This window comes from Capricornis sumatraensis, chromosome 5, assembly GCF_032405125.1.
Source record: "Capricornis sumatraensis isolate serow.1 chromosome 5, serow.2, whole genome shotgun sequence".
NCBI lineage: Eukaryota > Metazoa > Chordata > Mammalia > Artiodactyla > Bovidae > Capricornis > Capricornis sumatraensis.
The window spans coordinates 81,480,315-81,503,014 of NC_091073.1; the positions used below are offsets into that span (position 1 = coordinate 81,480,315).

Sequence of the window (22,700 nt, forward strand, 5' to 3'; positions counted from 1 at the left end):
ATTCTTCTATCGGGATGACATTTCAACAACTTGAGGATTTATTTTTAACTTTTTATTAGACATAATTTCAGACTTAAAGAAAAGTTTCAGGACTTCCCTAGTGGTCAGTGGCTGAGACTGCATTCCAAATGCAGGGGTTCCAGGTTCGATCCCTGGTCAGGGAACTAGATTCCACAAGCCACAACTAAGAGTTCATATACTGCAGCTAAAAGTCGCACATGCTGCAACAAAGATCAAAGACTGTGCATGCTGCAACTAAGACCCCAATTAGTGCAGCCAAATAAAGAAAAAAAATTTTTTTAGGAAAGGCCAGTTAGAAACACACAAATCCATTAAAAAAAAAAAAGTCATGGGGCTTCCCTGGTGGCTCAGTGGTAAAGAATCCACCAGTGAACTCAGGAGACAAGGTTCGATCCCTGGTCCAGGAAAATTCCACATGCCACACGGCAATTAAGCCCGTGCACTATATTACTAAGCCTGTGCTCTAGAGCCTGGGAGCTGCACTACTGACCCCACTTACTGAGAAGCCTGCCAACCGCAACTAGAGAGTATTCCTCACTCACTGCAACTAGAAAAAAGCCTGAGCAGCAATGAAGACCCAGCACATTCCAAAGGGAGTGTGTCAAGGCTGTATATTGTCATCCTGCTTATTTAACTTATATGCAGAGTACATCATGAGAAATGCTGGAATCAAGATTGCCAGGAGAAATATCAATAACCTCAGATATGCAGATGACACCACCCTTATGGCAGAAAGTGAAAGTGTGTGAAGTCGCTCAGTCATGCCCGACTCTTAGCGACCCCATGGATAGTAGCCTGCACCAAGCTCCTCCATCCATGGGACTTTCAAGGCAAGAGTACTGGAGTGGGTTGCCATTTCCTTATCCAGGGAATCTTCCCAACCCAGGGATCGAACCCAGGTCTCTCACATTGTAGACAGACACTTTACCGTCTGAGCCACCAAAAAGCTTCTTGATGAGAGTGAAAGAGGAGAGAGAAAAAGTTGACTTAAAGCTCAACATTCAGAAAACGAAGATCATGGCATCTGGTCCCATCACTTCATGGCAAATAGACGGGAAAACAGTGGAAACAGTATCAGACTTTATTTTGGGGGGCTCCAAAATCACTGCAGATGGTGACTGCAGCCATGAAATTAAAAGACGCTTACTCCTTGGAAGAAAAGTTATGACCAACTTAGATAGCATATTCAAAAGCAGAGACATTACTTTGCCAACAAAGGTCCGTCTCGTCAAGGCTATGATTTTTCCAGTAGTCATGTATGGATGTGAGAGTTGGACTGTGAAGAAAGCTGAGCGCCGAAGAATTGATGCTTTTGAACTGTGGTGTTGGAGAAGACTCTTGAGAGTCCCTTGGACTGCAAGGAGATCCAACCAGTCCATTCTAAAGGAGATCAGCCCTGGGATTTCTTTGGAAGGAATGATGCTGAAGCTGAAACTCCAGTGCTTTGGCCACCTCTTGCGAAGAGTTGACTCATTGGAAAAGATCCTGATGCTGGGAAGGATTGGGGGCAGGAGGAGAAGGGGACGACAGAGGATGAGATGGCTGGATGGCATCACTGACTCGATGGGCGTGAGTCTGGGTGAACTCCGGGAGTTGGTGATGGACAGGGAGGCCTGGCGTGCTGCGATTCCTGGGGTGGCAAAGAGTCGGACACGACTGAGTGTCTGATCTGATCTGATCTCTTCATCCTGCAGTCTTCGTCTCTCACGGCACTGGCATTTCTGAAGTTAGTTTGCAGCACACGATTCTGTGGATGTTCCTTCAGTGTAGGTTTGTCAGCTGTTTCCTCTAGATTAGATGCAGGTTCTGTATTTCTGAGAGGAATACTACAGAAGTGATAAGTGTCCTTCTCGGTGATTGTATCAAGAGGCACCTGAGGTTGATTTATCCCATTCGGGGTGGCGTTACCCGTGATCACTTGGTTAGGGCAGTGGCTGCCAGGTTTCTCCACTGCAGGTTACAGTTTTTCCTTTTGTAATTAACAAGTACTTCAGGGAGATTCTTTGAGACTAGGTCAATGTTCACTTTACTCAGTAAATTTTCACTAACTGTTTTTAGTATCCATTGATGATTCTTGCCTGAATCGATTATCACTGTGATAATTGCTATTATGCTTCAAATTCCACCATTTCTTCTATACTTGTCACTTTGCTTTCTACTGTAAAGAGCTTTTCTTTCTCTCAATTACATATTAGTATTTATATCAGCACATATACATGGAATACATCTTGTTTTATTCACTGGCTTATAATCTGTTACTATTATTCTTTATTTGATGCTTAAATTATCTCAGATTTGGCTAAGAGGGGTTTCCTTTTGACATGTCCCACTTATTTTTTGAGTATTTACTTACTTTCTGACACAAGAGATTCTAGGCTTAACTTGTGATTTTTCTCCTCCACCCTGAAATCAGCCATTTCTCCAAGAAACTCTGGTTTCTTTCAGTACAGAATGGTATTGAGAAACCAAGGTCTGGGTACTAGGCGTGCTCATTGCTCCTGGGGTGTCATTGCTTCTAGGAAGTATGTATATAAATAAATACATCCATACACATGTCTCTGTGTGTATTGCTACATCTCTGTATGTGTCTATTTCCATATTCATCTGTGTGTGTATGTCCATATATTTATTTGTATGTGTGTGTGCATGCACGTGCACATGTCTGTGTAATGAAACCACTAGCTCATATTGATACATCTGATTCTAAGCCAGTGCCCTACAGGGCATGTTCTCATCTTTCCGGACTACATTCCTAACTTTTACCAGGTAAAGATTTTTTTAAAGGCTGTGGATGGAGTTCAGGTCATTCATCATTACTGCTGGCCCTGGAAACCTCCTTCCCCCTTCCATATGGCCTTGCTTGTGCTCAGCATGGACTTGGGCACCGCCAGTCATTGTCTAACTGAATGAAGGGCCGGCGGAGGAACCCAGCAGGGGCCCGGTTCAGAGCAAGACAGCCTTCTGGAAGATACAGAGGAGGCCAAAGCAGAAACCCTAAGAGCAGGAGGGGCAGAACACTGGGATTTTCTGGATGAAATGAGAAGCAGAACAGATGGCTGTTGTCCGGCTCCATGGAAAGACCACAAGTGACCTAAGGGTGTTTGGAAAGGGCAAACCTGTTCCCCATGGCAGCTGGGAGGAGAGTCCTGACTAGAGGCTTTGTGGGCACAGCTGGCTGTAGCTGAGCTACCAGGACAGCTGGGAGGAGGCCCCTCATATCCCCCTCTCACTGAGGAGGCCAGCCCCCTGCTACTTAGGGTGTGAGTGGGTTCAAAGACAAGTGACCTGAGTTACAGCCTCCTCAGACCTGCTTATCCATCGCCAGCTGATACATTTTCCGACTCTTCTATTTTAGGGATGTCGTTCCTTTTTACGATAGTTGTATTTGGGATATCAACTCTCTTATCCAACAAATGTACCTCCTAAAGAAAGATGAAAGTCCCTCTGGGTTTTATGTTCACGGTCTCTCAACTCAACATCGGGTCTCTGCAGAACTTGGAGCCTGGAGGAGAGGTCTGGAAGAAGCTTAGTCACATCCATGAGTTACACTCACAGGGCAAGGCCATTTGGGGCCCTTGTGTGCCAGCTGCACCACTGAATGGTCTGCACACACCTCACTGCTGGGAAGCAGGAGTGAAACAGTGGAGGACTGCCACATTCCAAAGAGCACATAGCTCTTCCAGGGACTCAGGGAGCTACGTGGGAGGCGGTGAATGTGAGGTAAATAAGCTTGACGGGTGTGCGGAAAGCAGTCTCAGCCTCTGAGAGTGCCACAAGGGTTTTATTTTTTTAAGGTCAAGAGAAGCTATAAATCAGGAAGGGGGAAGGCTATTGAGTTAAGTCCCAAGGCTGAGAAACGGTGCCCCTTGGAACACAACACCAATGCAAGGAATTGATTTTCTACCTCTTGGAAGACAAAAATCCCTAGAATAAACAGCAGGTGCAGGCCTTCTTCCCAGGCCGGATGCAGCGATCTCTTTAGATTATTCTAGAAGAACACACCTGCTTCCAGACACTCAAACCCAAGAAAACATCCCTGGAAACTTCAACACATGCCAGCCGACTTCTGGGGCCAGAGCATCAGCTGAGATGCATCTGCAAGGTTGGGTGCCCGGTATGGAAATCCCTGTGCCAATGCCCTCAGGGATGACGCCCCTCCACACTGGATTCTGTTAAATTCACCTTCTTCCCTTTTTTCATTCTCGATGGGAAAGGACAGAACAGGCCAGGAGGTCATGCAGCTTCTGAGCAGCTCACAGCAAAAAGGACTTGACCACGAATACATCTGACTCCCCACCCCTACCCAGTCTCTCCTGCCTTCCTTGCTGACTCTGGAACCTTCTACCACCTCATCCTCCCCCCTGCTCTGGCACCAGGGCTCATTTAGGTGGTGAGCAGCACTTCGCTTGAGGTGGGGAGTTGAGTTAGCCAGGGCAAGGATGTGCATTCAGACTGAGGTTAAGAAGTGCCTCCTGATGCAAAGTGGGAGACAGTCTATGAAATAAGGCCCCTTCACCCCTCAGATATGTCAATGCCAAGGACACAGACAGGCGGAGGCGGGAGCAGCTCCAGAGTGAAACGAGGAAGGGTGAGGGCCCCCTGGATGCAATGGGATCTTCTGTTGCTACAAAGGACATAATTGGGACATTTGGCAATATCTGACTCAAGTCTGTCAATGAACTTCCCTTCCACCTCCCATCCCCATCCCACCCCTCTAGGTTGTCACAGAGCATTAGATTTGAGCTCCATGAATCATACAGCAAATTTCCACTGTCTATCTACTTTACATATGGTAATGCATGTTTCAACGCTACTCTCTCAATTTGTCCCAGGCTCTCCTTCCCCACTGTGTCCACAAGTCTGTTTTTTATGTCAGCATCTCCTTTGCTGCCCTGTAAATAGAACCGTCAGTACCATCTTTCTGACTTACTTCACTTGGTATCACAGGCTCTAGGTTCACCCACCTCACTGTGTTCATTTCTTGTTTTTGATCACTATACTCTGGTTAGGCAAGAGAAAATCCCTGCTTTGGGAAAGAGATGCTAAAGGGCATCACACAAGTGATTCTCAAATGGTTCAGGAGGAAGAAAAACTAGAGAAAGAGAGGTGATGAGGCAAATGTACCATTTGGGGGATCTGGGTGAGAAGGATTATTTCTCAACTGTTCTGAGTTTCAACTTTAAGCATAATCGGAAAAAATAACAGGAAAACAAAGGCGTGACCTACAGTGTCTGACCCCTTTCTCCTTCTCCTGGCCTGAAACCAGGAGAAGGCTCTGGCCATCTGAGGACACTGGCCTCCAGCCTCCTCCCCCACTCCCCTGCCTCACAGGTCTCCCCAGCGCTGGCAAGGCCCGCTGCCATCTGCTGCCTCCTGCTCAGCCTCCAAGCTGCTCCAAGTGGCTGGAGACAGTGAGCTTCTGCCCTGGTCTTAGCAGGATCCTGAGCTGTTTGGGGATTCTCATCCCAGCCAAGCCTCACAGGTCTTCTCGGCCTCCTTCTTGGCATATGGCCTCGCTCTTGGGCACTGGAACAGACGCAGGAACAGCTCCAGCTTCTCTGCTCTCCACCAGAAGCTCCTGTGTCTCTCCTCCTCTCTCCCTGGTATCATGGGCAAAATGACGGATTCTTGCCTCCCATGGCCCAGCCACACCTCCCATACCCATCTCCAGGTTCATGCTTTTCTTTGCTGGTTACTATTCCAGGCGGCACTAGCAGTAAAGAACCCAACTGCCAATGCAGGAGACATAAGAGACGCAAGTTCCATCCCTGGGTCAGGAATATCTCCTGGAGGAGGAAATGGCAACCCACTCCAGTATTCTTGCCTGGAGAAACCCATGGACAGAGGAGCTTGATGGACTACAGTCCATGGGGTCACAAAGAGTCAGACATGACTGAACAACTAACACACACAATCCCCTCTGTCACCAGGGCAGCTCTTGAACCCATAGTCCTGCTCTCGCTAGCACTGTGACATATGGCTTCCATGCTCTCCCCCAAGGTGGCAGCATCAAAGACAGAATTTAGAATTGGAGACTTGAGCTGCAGCCTCTGCTCCACTCCTTAAGAGCTGTGTGATTCTCCACATATTTTCAGGTCGGGCAGGAAGCGTTTGTCAGGTTCAGTGTGAACTGTGACACCTGACCCCTGGCCTCATTCTCTCCCCATCTTTCTCTCTTGTCCCTGTTTCTCTATGCGGCCTTCTGGGAGCTAATGTCAAATCCATGCTGTCTGCTGGCGGCTCCCAAACCAGCATCTCCACAGGTGCCCCTCGTCTTGACTCTGCTTCTCTGGGTCCCACAGCTGCTTGGACACTCCCCGCCCAGCGCCCAGCTGGCTGCTCAGACTTCACATGCCAGTACTTAAGATTCACACTCACTCATGCTGGATTTGCCAAAAGGCAGTCCCAACAAGTGCTTAAGGCCACCAAGAGGTAATAAACTTCCCAGGGAAGAATTTGGTATTGCAAAAATGCATCAAAGCAGCTCTTCCTGTTGGGTCCTGTCTATTGTGAATTTCATAGGGGAGGAAAACCTAACATTTGCAGCATCTGAAGTCTTAGATCAGTGCTCTTACCATCTCGAACAACAGCCTCGACAGCAGTCACTCAGACCACACACTCTAAAACCACCCTTCATGCCTCTCCCCCGTCCCCACATCCAGTTTTTAAATCTGGTCCTTTCTCATGCCCTCAAAGCCCCAGTGGCTCCTTCTTAGTCAATCAGCTGCATCCAGTCCCCGCCGGCTTGGTTCTGCCAGGTGGTTGCTGCCTGCTGACCAAGCCCACCCGTGCTGTCCTCTGCCATGGCCTCCTCCTCTCCATCACACTCCTGTTCACACAGCCCCAGGGGCTCCCCCTGAACTCAAGCCCACCTCCTCCCCACAAGTGAAGGCCTCCCCACTGAGCCCAGGTTTAACTGCCTCCAACTCTTTTATTCACTACCCACTCCTCACAGACTTTGGGCTCCAGCCAAACTAGACTTTTCACCATCTGGGAACACATGTTCCCTCTGCCCAAAATAACCTACATTCATCTCCACCTGTCGAGATCTGTCCTTGAAGGGTTATTTAATGAATAGTACTGGGACAATTGGTCATTTGAAGGAAATTTTTTAGATTCTTCACTTCATACTATTCACCAAAATGTATTCAAGATAAACTAGAGTTAAAGATGAACTAAAGATATATGATATAATCACACCTATTAAAAACTGAACTGTAAAAAGTCTGGGAAATGTATGATTTTCAAATAGATAAAAAGGGAGAAGATGCTAAGCTTAAAATCCAAGAATGAAATTTCAAAGGAAACAATGCAGGAACTTCCCAGGTGGTCCAGTGGTTAAAATTGCATTCCCAATGCAGAGGGCACAGGTTTCATCTCTGGTTGGGGAACTAAGATTCCTCACAGCACAGACAAAAAAAAGGAAATAAAACAATGTGTCTAACTCATTAAGCAGGATTTGACATTAAAACTGAACTGATAAGGAATGAATACATGGGTAGAGAGTCCTTCACATGAACTGAGTGTTGGGCTCCCCTATGCAGAAAGTGGTTTGGTTAGCAAGAAATTAGAGAAGGAGCTTATTTCTTCCCTAGGGATTTCATATGTCCAAATTCTCTCCAAGATTGAAATGTTCAAGACCCCAAATTTGATGCTTTCCCCTGGACTCTTCTGTGTTGTTGAGAGGTATTATTCTAATTTTGTTTGTTTGGGTCTTTTTTTATGAATCAGGACGAAGGATGATTAAACACTTGGGGAGGGGACCCCAGTGGTTTGGTCTCAGAACTTCCAGTATAAGGGACACAGGCTGGAGAACTAATATCCCTCATGACACATCCAAAAAAGAGGGAAAACTTGGGGAGTGCTTCTTCTGTGCCAGGTGAAGGGCTTAATGTGCATTATCTCACTTAATTCTTATAGCAACTCCACAAGATAGTTACTATTATTCCTGTTTAACAAGTTATGCAACTAAGGCTTAAGAAGTTAATTGACATACCCAAAACCTCACAACCAGTACGGGATTCAGACCCAGGCAGAATGACTCTTAGCACACACCTCCTCCCATCGAAAGATACACATTTTACTTTTTTTTTTTTTTAATATTTATTAATTAGGCTGGGCTTCCCTGGTGGGTCAATTGGTAAAGAAGCCGCCTTCAACGCGGGAGACCTGGGTTTAATCCCTGGATTGGGAAGATCTCCTAGAGAAGGGAACAGCTACACACTCCAGTATTCTGGCCTGGAGAATTCTATGGACTGTACAGTCCATGGGGTTGCAAAGAGTAGGACACGACTGAGCGACTTTCATTTTCACTTTATTTGGCTGTTGCCGGTCTTAGCTGCAGCATTGAGATCTTTAGTTACAAGTGAACTCTTGGTTGAAACATGTGGGATCTAGCCCCCTATATTGGGAGCATGGAATCTCAGCCACCAAACCACCAGAAGTCCCATTTTTCACTTTTTAAATCCATTCCTGTTTCTCCACACAATGTAACACATGGAACAAGTATTCTTCCAAGTTAACGTGCAAAATGGTTACCAGTCCCTGTACATACGTATTTTATAAAAATTAACTCCTTTCCTAAACTCTCCATCCCCACTACCACTACTTAGTTCAGGCCATCATTTTATCTTACGCCGCTGAGACGGTGATGATGTTACCAAGCATGTTCCAGGCACTATGTACGGTATTCCACGAACTAAGAGTACGTATTTATTGAGCACTCACTATAACTCAGTCATTATGCTAAATATCACTCAAGGATTCTTATACAGCAATCCTATTAGGTTAGTTTGGAGTATCCCCAACATCTTCCTTCCTTTAATTCCTCTTTCATAAATAATAACTGTACTCCGGTGTAATCTCCCTAGAATAAACCGCATTTATATAAAGCGTAATTTGAATCACTTTCGGCTATCTTGTAAAACCACCACCACAAACAAGATGCAGACTGTTTCCCTCGCCCGTAAGCTTCCAGAGTTCCTTCCCAGTTTACCCACCCGGGTCTCCAGGGTCCCCAAATCCCCGCGGACCCGTGACGTCACTCCCCTGCGCCCCGCAGCCGTCGCCTTGCACGGCGCTTCCGGCAGCGAGGACGTGGGGGCGGGGCGGGGCGGCGTCACGGAGGCGCGCGCCGGAAGCTGGCACGGCGGAAGTGGCGGGGCGGGGCGCGGGGGCGATGGGGGGGCGGCGGCGGCGGCTGCCGGCGATGAACAGCGGGAGCGCGTGAGCGGGCCGGCGAGCGAGGCTGGGGGGCCCGGGAGAGCGAGCCGCAGGGCGGAGGGCAGGGGCGCGAGCGCGGCGGGCGGCGGGCGGCGGCCTGGGCGCGGCGGCGGCGGCGGCGGCGGCCGAGAAGATGGCGGACGGCGACAGCGGCAGCGAGCGCGGCGGTGGCGGGCCCGGCGGCTTCCAGCCCGCGTCCCGCGGCGGCGGCGAGCAGGAGACGCAGGAGCTGGCCTCGAAGCGGCTGGACATCCAGAACAAACGCTTCTACCTAGATGTGAAGCAGAACGCCAAAGGCCGCTTCCTCAAGATCGCCGAGGTGGGCGCAGGCGGCTCCAAGAGCCGCCTCACGCTGTCCATGGCGGTGGCCGCCGAATTCCGTGACTACCTGGGCGACTTCATCGAGCATTACGCGCAGCTGGGCCCCAGCAGCCCGGAGCAAGTGGCGGCGGCGGCGGGCGCCGAGGAGGGCGGTGGGCCGCGGCGCGCGCTCAAGAGCGAGTTCCTGGTGCGCGAGAACCGCAAGTACTACCTGGACCTCAAGGAGAACCAGCGCGGCCGCTTCCTGCGCATCCGTCAGACGGTCAACCGCGGCGGCGGTGGCCCCGGACCCGGCGGCCTGCAGAGCGGCCAGACCATTGCGCTACCCGCGCAGGGCCTCATAGAGTTCCGCGACGCGTTGGCCAAGCTCATCGACGACTACGGCGGCGAGGACGACGAGCTGGCGGGTGGCCCGGGCGGCGGCGCCGGAGGCCCTGGGGGCGGCCTGTACGGGGAGCTCCCGGAAGGCACTTCCATCACGGTGGACTCCAAGCGTTTCTTCTTCGACGTGGGCTGTAACAAGTACGGAGTGTTCCTGCGCGTGAGCGAGGTGAAGCCGTCCTACCGCAACGCCATCACGGTCCCTTTCAAGGCCTGGGGCAAGTTCGGGGGCGCGTTTTGCCGGTATGCGGATGAGATGAAAGAGATCCAGGAGCGGCAGAGGGATAAGCTTTATGAGCGACGCGGCGGGGACGAGTCAGAGGGAGAGGAGGTGGATGAGGATTGAAAGGCGCGGCTTCCTCCCCTACGGGCCTCCCCACCCCACCACCGTCTCCTTGGCTAGAGAGCTCCCCTTCCTATTCATCCCCAGTGAGCTAGTGGAGGGGAAGCAAGGGAGGCCCCGGAGGGGGAAAACAATTTTAAATAATATAGTTAATTAAGAGAAATAACCATAAGAGAACAGTCAGGACAATTAGAGAAAAGCGGTAAAGTTCCAAGGAATTGACAGCAACCTGCAAAGAGAGGACAACAGTGTCTCCTCACCTGAGCAGAAGTCTCAGCTTCTCTTCCTTCCCAGCTAAGATTCCTAAATCCATCGGGATAACCCTGGATGGGAGGGATCCTGCACGCTGGCCAAGGAACACCTCGAGTTACCCAGACCCGTTGATGACAGCTCAATTTGTGTTATATTTGGGTAACCTGGTCTAAAGATCTTTCTAGACCTCATTGTTGCGGTGTCTATCCCTTCACCTCCATTGAAATCAGCGTTTTGGATCTAGATCTTCATGGAATTCTTGCGAAGAGAGAGGCCTTTGCAGTTACCCAGTCCTGAGGGTACAAGTTTCATGAAAAGGAATGCAACTTTACGTAATCATAGACAGGGCAAAATAAGAATTCAAGAAGCCACCAGGGACAGAAACAAATTGGATCCAGTTTTAAATGGTTTTGCATAGAACCTGGACAAAGGCCCATGCCTTGTCTTTGCAGAATTATTTTCCGGGATGCAAATGGATTCAGATGTCAGTCCTTGAACTAGAATCCCTTACTATAATGTTTTGGAAGTTGGCAGATTTTTTTCAAAGATAAAAGCAGTTTTACATTGGGGGTTGCTGAGGTAGGCACAAGAAGAAATCAGGCATAAAGCACAAGGAAAACTGTTTGAGTGGATTGGTTGCTGCTCACTAAAGTTCTTCCCCGATCTCCAAATATGGAGGTCATGGCTTAGATATGAATGAGAGCCAGATACCCGTGGCTCCACTGTGTGAGCCAGTGAATTATGGCTAATTCGGCTGTTTCGGCCACTGGTTGGCTGGATTTTAAACCATAAAACTTGAACATCTTTACAAAAGGAACATTGTGGCTACAAGCCTGAGCTTTAATGGAATATAAGTCCACACAGAAAAGTTGGAAGTAACCAAAACTGAAGTCATCTACCTTCAGTTTAATCTGTGGATTTGTTCAAATACTAAAGATCCTCAGGTCCAGAATTCCAGCATCATTTATTCTTTTAAAATAAATTTTTAAGAACTTGGTCCATTGTATCAGTACCTCACAATCAAAGTTGGCAAATGATGGATGAGTGATTCAAGCAGCGTGCCCTTTGAAGCTGAAATCCATTTGAATGGAGCTGAAATGAACGTGAATATGCTGACTATATTCTGGAAGCATTTTTATACCATCTTGAAATTTCAACAAACTGGCTTTTGCCAGTTTATCCAGCTGTCTTTCAAGAATAAAAAGTTGGGGTTTTCAAGGATCGCCTCTTCTATATTTTAAATGGATTTTCAGTATGATTTTTACTAATCAAGTTAATCCCACCCCATCAAAAGGTATTCCTAGAAGTGTCATAGACCTAGGTAACTTTGAATTGAATGGGAGCTAATGGTCTTTCCAAAGTTTTCAGGTATACTTTGTGCGACACCTTCTCAACAAGGAGGCAAGTAACCCCACCTCCACAATCTTAGTTTCTTTTTTTTTTAAACTGCATGCCTGCCCTTTATTTGAGCTGCCTTTTAATTTATTGCATACCTTTTTATTATCTTATTTTGGTATTATTCAATCTACAATCTTTTTGTATTTATTGGGAAATAAGTAATATACAAAAAGGTCTTTTTCATGAATTGTGGCTGAGAGGGAGGGAATAATTGTGTATATAAAATTAGGCTTTTTTAAAAAATTAGATTTGATTCAGAATATCACTGATCTTAGACTTTTTTGTTTTTAAAAAGTGGAAGAGCCACAAACATTGGTGCCCTTTTCAGACTATTTCTCTACTCATCATCCACAGTAGACTTTTTAAACAGATTTTTTTTAAGCTTTTCTTTTTTAAAAAAAAATTTTTCTCCGTTGCAAAGAATGTTTCCTAAATTGTATGGGAGCAATAGTATTTTTGATGTTTTAATGACATCTGTATACTTGTACTGTATTTTGTACTACAAGGCAGCTGTTTTCAATAATGTCCTGCTGTATTTACCTATGTGTTTTGAGTGTTTATTTCTTTGCTGCGGAGAACAAATCCCTAAATAGTTTTAGTAAAGGGGCTGAAAAGAAGCTAGCATTATTAGGTTTGCATAAACTCTTTATAAGTTTCAAACTCTGAGGCAGCAATGAAGATTAAAGTTGCAGCTCTTAGTTGATTGCTGTAACTTTTTCATTTTCAAAACATGTATAATTCCTGTATAGACCAACTTGTTTTCTTGCTTCAGTGGTGGTTCTGTTGCTCAGCTGCAGTGAGCCAGTTCAATTTTGCAAAGGTGCAGTACCTCTCCTTTTTAAGGGGTTGGTTTATTCTTTTTTCTTTTCTTTTTGTTTGGCTGAATTGCAGTAACTAGCCTTGCCTTTCTACTCTGTAGAAATGACAGGGTCTTCACAATCCTTCACCAGTGGCTACTAAGCTATAATTAGCTGAATAGAAAGAATGTGGAAGTGGTCTGAGGCATATAGAGTATATGCCAAGAACACTACCATATATGGCATCAGCTTTGGTTACCAGAGAAATTTTCTTAGTCATTAGACCATATAACAGTAATATATCATATGTAAATCTTTAGATATCAATTTGAGAATCCTCCAAAAAAAGGAGCAAAGAATGCATAAGCTATGTGTTGGAAAAAGTAATTTATATTAAAATTTTGACCTGCCTATGTAAGATTAAATGGTAAATGTCATAGTGGTGGGTTTTTAAGTCTTAACCGATCTCAAAGGTTTGTTTCTCCTGCGGGGGGTGGTTCATTGTCTCTCTTTTCTCGCTGCAGGAAGATTACAGGAGGATGTGGATTAATTGTAGCATTCACTGGTCCTCATTCAGTGCTAGGGACAATAGAAATCTGCAAAGCACAGACTACACTTGTGGTGTGTGGTTTGTTAAACAAAGTGATATTAACAGGCTGGCTTTCAGAACTCATTCATAAATACTGCCTATTAAAGGAAATGATCTTCGTTAATTCCAGTCAGAAAATAGCATTACACAGACTATGAAAGCAACTTTGTGTTTTATCTTTCAGCCGCTACTATGAACAGTGATTTAGGACTGTTTTTCAACTTTGGCAAACATCCCAGCTAATCATGTGTTCAAAACAGTCATATTCCTGAGAAGTGGGAAACTAAAATTCTTTTTCGGAGAATTGGTAGAATGTCTGTTTCTCAAACTGCTGCAGACATGAGAAATTTTAAGATCAAAAATTTGTGATGAGATACTACTCTCGCCTTCTGGTTTCTATTGTCCCTACCTTTCATTCAAGTAGAATGGCAGTTCTAGTCAGCAGAGAAAGTTTTCAGTGCATATGCTGCACAGTACACAGTGTAGATCTGTATGGCACCAAAAATCAAAGTGAAAACCAAACCAAAAACCCAGACACCCTATGTTACTATGGGAGGCATGTAGGTGGTATAAATGACTGTAGCTGTGATACACACATGGCTACTTGTCAAGTCACTTTCCATAATTATTTACTGCAAAATGATTGAGGCTTTGGTGCAGGCAGGCTGTTAACCTATTGCTTCCCTGTTACCTCTCTATCACTTTGCAATAAATTGCAGGTCTTTTAAGAGATTCAAGCTTCAGTTTTCTCAAAAAACAAAACAATTATTCTGGATTATCTGAAAATGCAGGGTTGTGGGCAAAAGAGGCTGGTTATAATAATGCCCTCATATTGAGTGGTCTGTAAATGGCTGCACACTTCAGGCACTATAGTTGCTAAGGATGCTTTGTTAAATGTGACCTTGACTGGCTTTACAGGAGGTAGAATGTGCTCTCCACAAGGTATTAAAAGGTAACTATCCATTTGTGTCTACCTTGCTCTTGAGGTGGATGAACTTGAGAAGCTTGAGTGTGTAAGCCATGCACATAGGTATTCTTCACTGTAAATTTTGTTTTCATTTTTAACCCAGTTATGGTACTTTGTCCAATGCACAGCTGATCTCTCAGTAGATATTCATTTGAGAATAGTGTGGCCTTGATCTGTGAGAAGGGGAAGAAGAGAAGTGACTTTTTGCTTATGTAAAAATGACTCTTTGTCGAGAGGCATTCTGTAGCACTCTTGGTATCTAATGTGGTCGGTCTCCTTGTTTGTTGGGGAAAGTTAATGTTTTTGACCCTGGAGTTATTAATTCAATTGAGTTGTCTTCTATTTTTAGGAAGTATCAGAATTGCTCTGATAAGTAAGAAAGTAGACTGCTTTGATGTCCAATCTCAGGTTTTAGAATACATATAGTGGTGTAAAATTCCACTGTTAACTCTTAAAACAATTTTAATTTCGTATCCCCTAAAAGTCACCTGCATAAGGCCTGTTCAAAGAGCAGCGCCTCCCATCTTTTTGCTCCTTTTCCATTTTGTACTTCACTTGAGAAAGTGTCAAGTGATTTTTTTTCCTTGTGTATTTCCATTTTAGCCCTGACATATTTCTCAAAGATAAAGCACTTTTTGATCATGAAATACATGGAATCTGTGTGTGATGTGGATCATGGTTTCTCAGGCTCCCCTAGATAATTTGCTTTTGAATATTGTTTTAACTCTGTATAAGAAAAGTAGAAATCTTTGCTAATGTTAGAAAGTTTGTATTACTGATCTAGAATGCATTTTGCTAGTTTCCAATGGACGGGAGAGTAAACAATGCTGCATTCACAATTTAATAAGTTACTTTCCCTTGAGCCTTAAGGTAACTTTTTTTTTCTGTCAATACGGCACTGAAGTTACAGTAAATGAATGAAATTGCCAGTTTTCAGGGTTGGTTTTAGAGTACTGTAAATCAATTAGCTGTCTTCCTAAACAGTTAACTATTCCCATTGAATAAACTGGATAATGGGGCCGGGGGGGTGGGTGGTGATTGTAGAAAAAGAAAAGTACCACATTTACCTAAAAAATATATGTATAGACACAAAAGTACATGACAGTGCTCCATTTAGAATTCCAGGCATAAGGTGGAAATGGAAATTATAACCTCATTTCCCGTTTTTAATCTAGAAAAACAAAGTCTTTAATTTTCAAATGGTAACCCCCAAAAGCTTCAAGTTGAATGATGACTTCTCTTGATATGTTTACCTGCTATTTAGTTAAAGTCGCTGTTTGCAGCCCTCAGTCTTAAAACTTAGTTTCATTACTGATGGGTTTAACAGACTCTTAATAAATGTGGTCCAATTGTCAGGATGAAAATTAAATTTGAAAAATATTGCATCATGAAGACATTAGTAATTTCTAGATATCTAGAAATTGATATCTAGTTGATATCTGTACCCCTGATCCAAGTTAAGACCTTTATGAATGTATTTTATATTTCCTAATGAAATAGGGAATATGCCATCAATGTAATCGCCTTTATTTGCAATCGCCTTTATTTGCAATCTTTTACTGTTCATTTGAAAATTAACTCATTCCTCTTGAATTAGACATTGCAGTGGGGATAGGTAAAGCCATGTTAAAATAACAGCAAATGCTGTATTGGTAGTGTCACTGCTTAGTAGGAGTTCTACTTACAGGAGGGCAAAGCTTTATCTGATGCAGAAATGTTATTTTTTTCCATAGGTGATTCTAACATGGTTTGATGAAAGAGTATGACTGTACTTTTTTAACATGGGATTTTGAGTCTAGGAGCAAATTTCATTTTCCCCATATTATATATATATAATGCCTACTGACATGGATAAGAGAGGGCTGATCATACCTTTAGTGTGATGAAATGTGGGCCCAGAGTATTGGAGAGAAAGCAATAAACCTATCCAAGTTAATTGTCCACTAGCATATTGAAGAAGACATGAGTTTGTCTTTTTTTTTTCCTTCCCTACTTCAAAGACATCAGTGGGTAAATCTTTCAAGAAAATTTATGTAGATCGTCTCTTATTTCTTAAACTCTCATCCCCATTCCTTGCTCTATATTACAAGATCAAGCCGGCTCAAAAAGTCTTTATTATACATATGTGGAAGTGGAGTGGCAAGTGGTAGGTTTCTTCCCTTTTAAAATTCCTTTTTCAAGGACATATATAACTGCAGGTAGAGAAAGAAAATTGAAAAACAGAAACATTTGTATTGTAGAAGTTTGAGAGTTGCATCTTAATCTGTTCAGATATGAGGCATAAACCCTTTTCTCCTAGCCCACATGTCACTTCTGTTTCAAAAGCTGCCTGTATTCCTAGAAGCTAATAGATTGGGGAGAAGTCCAGAAACTGATTTTAAAAGTACAGGGCATACTTGAGAGTTGTGCATGTTACAGTAGGAGGCAAGTAAATTTGAGTTTTTTCCACTGATTATCAATAATTGGAATAATAGCTGTGGTTATCAATATATTTGGGCTCCTCTTTTTCTAAAGTTCTAAAATGATTAGTATTTATTCTGTCTTGCACCTCTATGCAGATGTTTTTCCAAGTCCATTTTTAGAAGTCTGTCCATCTTCTGACATATTTCCAAATAACACACTTTCTTTAGTAACCTTCACTGCCAGTCAGATCTACCAGGGGTTTCCTTATACTAGATGATTCTTCATTCCAAAGTTGGGACTGATGTCCTGCCCATAGAGAATCTACAGACATAATTAGAATGAATTAAAACCAAATCTTGATAGGAGACAGCTTCCTGATCTAGATGTACAACTAGAGTTGAGGTTGGAAGTTACTTTAAAGAGGGTTTTTTGGGATGTCTTCAGTCTCTGTAAATATCCAAATGCTTGTGCATTGTAAACCAAGTGTGTACTCCTATGTATGAATTTGTAGAACTGATTTCTGCTTCAAGAGAAGCTGCACCTTTAATTTTATAAGGTCCCCTCCACCTGTTACCCTATAAATATTTGTAAATAGAACACTAAAATTTGTAGTGATAGGATCAATTTGGGAATATCTGCTGAGAGACCAAAAAGTTCATTTTTTTAAGTACCTTGGTTAAAGAGTAAAGATTATTCCTCTTATTTTTTAAAAGAAGAATGCACTTTAACAAACACAGCTGCATGGGCAATTCAAACAAATCCGTGAAGTGCAGTACCCATTCAGAACTCATACTTCCTGGAAACCATTCAAAAGCATAGTCTAGACGGGCTGTTGATCTCACTGCCTGGAGGTTGAAGCTGATTCCGGTCAATTTTGAGACGAGCAGGGCTGCTTCAAAAGAACAATGTGAATACAGCCAAAAGCTTCAGTCAGTCTGTAAAATGGCGGGTCCCGTATTTACCACTAACTAGCAAAACTGACAGAAAAACTCACAGAGAAAAAAGAATCCTTACTGCTGGTGTGCACTCCTTACAATAACAGACTTTTGCAAATGGAGTTTTACAGTCTATATTTAAAAAATTGTATGTTTGTAACAAATAAAGTATGCGGAAACGTGAATGACAGTCTTCTGTTGGTTGTCTCTCATTTAAGGAATTACGTGTTGACTGGGAGGGAAGTACCACACGCCATCTACTGGGGTTCATAAATGGGTCTGGAATTGGGTGAGTTTCCACTTGAAGTGACTTAAAAGCTGTTTGCACATTTCATCTGAAATACAGCCATTTAGTTCCAGACCCTCTGGGTTTACATAACCCTTTTCTAGTTAGAAAGCAGTTTATGGAGTAAATCAAAGTTGCAAATGGTTTCATGCTTTGGTTCATATTCCAGAGGAAGTGCTTGTTGCTTCCCCTAATTTCTTTCTCTTCTACCTGTTCTTAGGCCCTATCACTTCAAATGGCTGTAAAGAAACTCATGTGTTCACTTGTCGTTTATCATAACTAACTGCTTAGGAAGTAGGTTAAACCAGTGTTGTATACCCCAAGCTAAAGGAAAAATAAAAATTTTGTATTGATAGATCCTGGCTGTGGTTCCAAACTTTTTGGTCTCGGGAAGCCTTTTACTTCCTTAAAATTCTCTAAAGACCTTCAAGGAGCAGTCCTACTTCAGGCCTGTATCAATTGATATCTATCATGTTAAAGACAACTGTTTTAAGACAACAGTACACATTCCATCTGCCTCAAATCAGTGACACCACATCATTTAGCTTCTGGAAAACAGTATAAACTTGTGAGAATGAAAGTGAACAAAGCAGCTAACAGGAAAGTAGTTCACACTTCTGGACTCCCTGAAGGTCTTGGGGCCGCTGGAGGTTTCTGGATCACTCTTTGAGACCCACTGAACTAGCTTGGTTATATAAATTATACTTTTATATAACATGTTGCCTAAGTTACCCACACGAAGTCCACTTAAACCCCCAAGTAACTAAACTTGAGAAAAGTTTGCAAATGGAATCATCAAGTGTTATATTAGTAGTCCCTTCGCTGGGGAAATGTGGGGCTTTTATTAGCAGAACCCTTTAGTGTGCATCAGTCACCTCCCCCCACCCCACCCCACCCCCAACCACCACCAGTCCAGCTGCTTCGAGTTTTTGAGCAGGTTTGGATGTAACCTGAGAAGCTGCATTTCTAACAAGTTCCCAGGTGCTGCTGCTCCTAGTTGAGGATCACACTTTGGGATTCTGCAGCAGAAATCACAAAAGTTGGGAAAAGTAGCTTTTGCCACCAATTTAAGGTGGCAAGAGGTCAGGAAGTCTCTACCCTGATGCATCGGTTTGCCATAGCCCTGCTGAATTTTTTTTCTTGATGTGAAGTTGTCACCTCGAATTTAAGGACGAAATGTAACCAGGCTATATAGTCTGCAGTTTTATTGGAGCCAGTGCCTCAAGGAATAGGGCTGTTACCTCATAGTTACGGTATTTTGGATGTTGTGAGCTAGGTTCTGTCCCCGAATCTGTCATAAACTGATAGTGTGAGTCTGAGATAGTATCTTTAACACTTAAAAATCCTTAAGGTCCTACAACAGTGTCCCGTTTCCCCAGAGAAGACACTGGGTCTTAGGAAAATGAGAGCCACCTGGTGGTCAGTACTGAAATCTTTAATAACCTTTGTGAGATCATACCATTTGTAAACTCATGCATACTATATGCCGGGTGTTACACTAGGTGTAGAAAATGTGGTCCATGTTCCAAATGGAACTTAACAGTTTATTCCAGAGAAGAAAAGCTTTTAGGAAGAGCTGGGAGGAACTAAGTTACATTGGACCGACGTATATTTAGGATCAAATGTATTGATCTGTCTGACCCTAGATTTCCAGGAGGCTCAGATGGTTTGCAGCTCAAATTTACTAGACATATTTCCTTCCTCAGTAAAACACCTCTGTGCGGTCTCAGATCCTGAGAAGCTACTTTCCCAGACCCCAGGGAGGAAGCGGGCCCAGCATAGGTGAACAGAGGAAGGAAGGAGTAGGAGAGTTCGCCAGAGCCCTGGTCCGCATTCTCACCACACAGGACCTGGGAGGGGAGAGGTCCCATTGCTGGGATGTGTGCCCCAAGCTTATCCAGCTAGTGAGCACCAGCACTGGGCTTTGACCAGGCCCCATAGGTCCTCCTTGCCCACCCTTCCATCAGTTCAGTCGCTCAGTCGTGTCCAACCCTGCAACCCCGTGAACTGCAGCATGCCAGGCCTACAGTCCATCACCAACTCCTGGAGTCCACCCAAACCCATGTCCATTGAGTCGGTGATGCCATGCAGCCATCTCATCCTCTGTTGTCCCCTCTTCTCCTGCCCTCAAACTTTCTCAGCATCAGGGTCTTTTCCAATGAGTCAGCACTTTGCATCAGGTGGCCAAAGTATTGGAGTTTCAGCTTCAACATCAGTCCTTCCAATGAATACCCAGGACTGATCTCCTTAAGAATGGACTGGTTTGATCTCCTTGCAGTCCAAGGGACTCAAGAGTCTTCTCCAACACCACAGTTCATCAATTCTTCAGCTCTCAGCTTTCTTTATAGTCCAACTCTTACATCCATACATGACCACTGGAAAAAACATAGCCTTGACTAGATGGACCTTTTTGGCAAAGTAATGTCTCTGCTTTTTAATATGCTGTCTAGGTTGGCTGCAATTACCATCTGCAGTGATTTTGGAGCCCAGAAAAATAAACCCTCACACTGTTTTCACTGTTACCCCATCTATTTGCCATGAAGTGATAGGACCGGATGCCATGATCTTAGTTTTCTGAATGTTGAGCTTTAAGCCAACTTTTTCACTCTCCTCTTCCACTTTCATCAAGAGGTTCTTTAGTTCTTCACTTTCTGCCATAAGGGTGATGTCATCTGCATATCTGAGGTTTTTGATATTTCTCCCGGCAATCTTGATTCCAGCCTGTGCTTCATCCAGCCCAGCATTTTTCATGATGTACTCTGCACATAAGTTAAATAAGCAAGGTGACAATATACAGCCTTGACGTACTCCTTTCCCAATTTGGAACCAGTCTGTTGTTCCATGTCCAGTTCTAAACTGTTGCTTCCTGACCTGCATACAGGTTTCTCAAGAGGCAGGTCAGGTGGTCTGGAATTCCCATCTCTTTCAGAATTTTTCACAGTTTGTTGGGATCCACACAGTCAAAGGCTTTGGCATAGTCAATAAAGCAGAAGTAGCTGTTTTTCAAGAACTCGCTTGCTTTTTCGATGATCCACCGGATGTTGGCAATTTGATCTCTGGTTCCTCTGCCTTTTCTAAAACCAGCTTGAACATCTGGAAGTTCACGGTTCATGTATTGCTGAAGCCTGGCTTGGAGAATTTTGAGCATTCCTTTACTAGCATGTGAGATGAGTGCAATTGTGTGGTAGTTTGAGCATTCTTTGGCATTGCCTTTCTTTGGGATTGGAATGAAAACTGACCTTTTGCAGTCCTGTGGCCACTGCTGAGTTTTCCAAATTTGCTGGCATATTGAGTGCAGCAATTTCACAGCATCTTCTTTCAGGATTTGAAATAGCTCAGCTGGAATTCTATCACCTCCACTAGCTTTGTTCGTAGTGATGCTTTCTAAAGGCCCACTTGACTTCACATTCCTGGATGTCTGGCTCTAGGTGAGTGATCATACCATCGTGATTATCTTGGTCGTGAAGCTCTTTTTTGTACAGTTCTTCTGTCTATTCTTGCCACCTCTTCTTAATATCTTCTGCTTCTGTTAGGTCCCTACCATTTCTGTCCTTTTTTAAGCCCATCTTTGCATGAAATATTCCCTTGGTATTTCTAATTTTCTTGAAGAGATCTCTAGTCTTTCCCATTCTATTGTTTTCCTCTATTTCCCTAAATCAGTTAGTTCCTAATGAGATCTGAGTAAACAAGTCTCCCTCAATTCAGGCAATAGAGAATTTGATTTGCAAGCCTCCTGCCCCAGGCCTTTTACTCCTTACAGGAGACAAGTGAAACTATACTAAGAATGGGATGGGGGGAGGGGAGGGAGGCTCTTGAGGGAGGGGATGTAGGTGTACATACAGCTGATAAAAACTTGTACAGCAGAAACTAACACAACTTTGTAAAGCAATGATACTCCAATTTTTAAAAATTAAAAAATATATACACTATGCAAATAAACTAAACACAAAAACTAAAAGCATAAATTAAAAAAAAAGAAACTGTAGGGACTTCCCTAGTGGTCCAGTGGTTCAGAATCCACCTCCCAGTGCAGAGGAAGTGGGTTCAATCCCTGGTCTGAGAAGATCCCACATGCCACAGGGCAACTAAGCCTGTGTGCCACAGCTACCAAGCCTGTGAGTTTTGGAGGCCACATGCCACATTGATGATCTCGTGTGCTGTAATGAAGGCCCAACACAGCCAAATGAATAAATAAAAAACCAAAACTGTAAGTAAAAATGTTCTCCACACAAGAGGTAACTTCTCTTCAACTTCTGTGGTACCCTGGAAGACGTCTCAGTGAACCCAATTAAGGTCTCCAAACTAATTAGTGGCAAGAGTGAACACACATCTAAATTGGTTCTCTCAGCTGCTACAGCACAGAGCCACAGAAAGGAGTACATTCCTGTGCCAGGAGCCTAAGATGACACATCATGAATCCACAGGTATTTCACAAAACTCTGCAGAACTGAGTAAAGTTTCTGCCCAAAGGCAGTTAGATGTAGAAACTGTGGGTCATGTTAATGTTTTCAGAATAAGGTATCTGAGAACCAAATTTAAAATAGTTCCCCTAGTTAAAAAAATAAAAAATAAAAACGTACCAATCTGATTCATTTGTATCAATGAACAAAAATAAAATTCTAGTCTTCTATCAGGGCAAACAGCTTAGGATCCCCATTTCAATCATAAGTACCAGCAGCCCACCCTCTATATGTTAAAATCAAGTCCTCATCAGAATACAAATGGTTACAATGTTATGTTGCCAGAGCAGATTGGAATCAGGTACTCACTATGAAATCAGCAACA

The 22,700-nt window shown here is 43.9% G+C and overlaps 1 protein-coding gene across 1 annotated transcript; it reads left to right on the top strand.

Annotated features, from left to right (window-relative positions):
* Positions 1 to 9,376: 9,376 nt before the first annotated feature.
* PURB (purine rich element binding protein B) lies at positions 9,377 to 10,458 on the top strand. The gene has a single exon (XM_068973227.1). The coding sequence runs from the start codon at positions 9,377 to 9,379 to the stop codon at positions 10,289 to 10,291; it is 915 nt and encodes a 304-aa protein (XP_068829328.1). The 3' UTR covers positions 10,292 to 10,458.
* Positions 10,459 to 22,700: the final 12,242 nt, after the last annotated feature.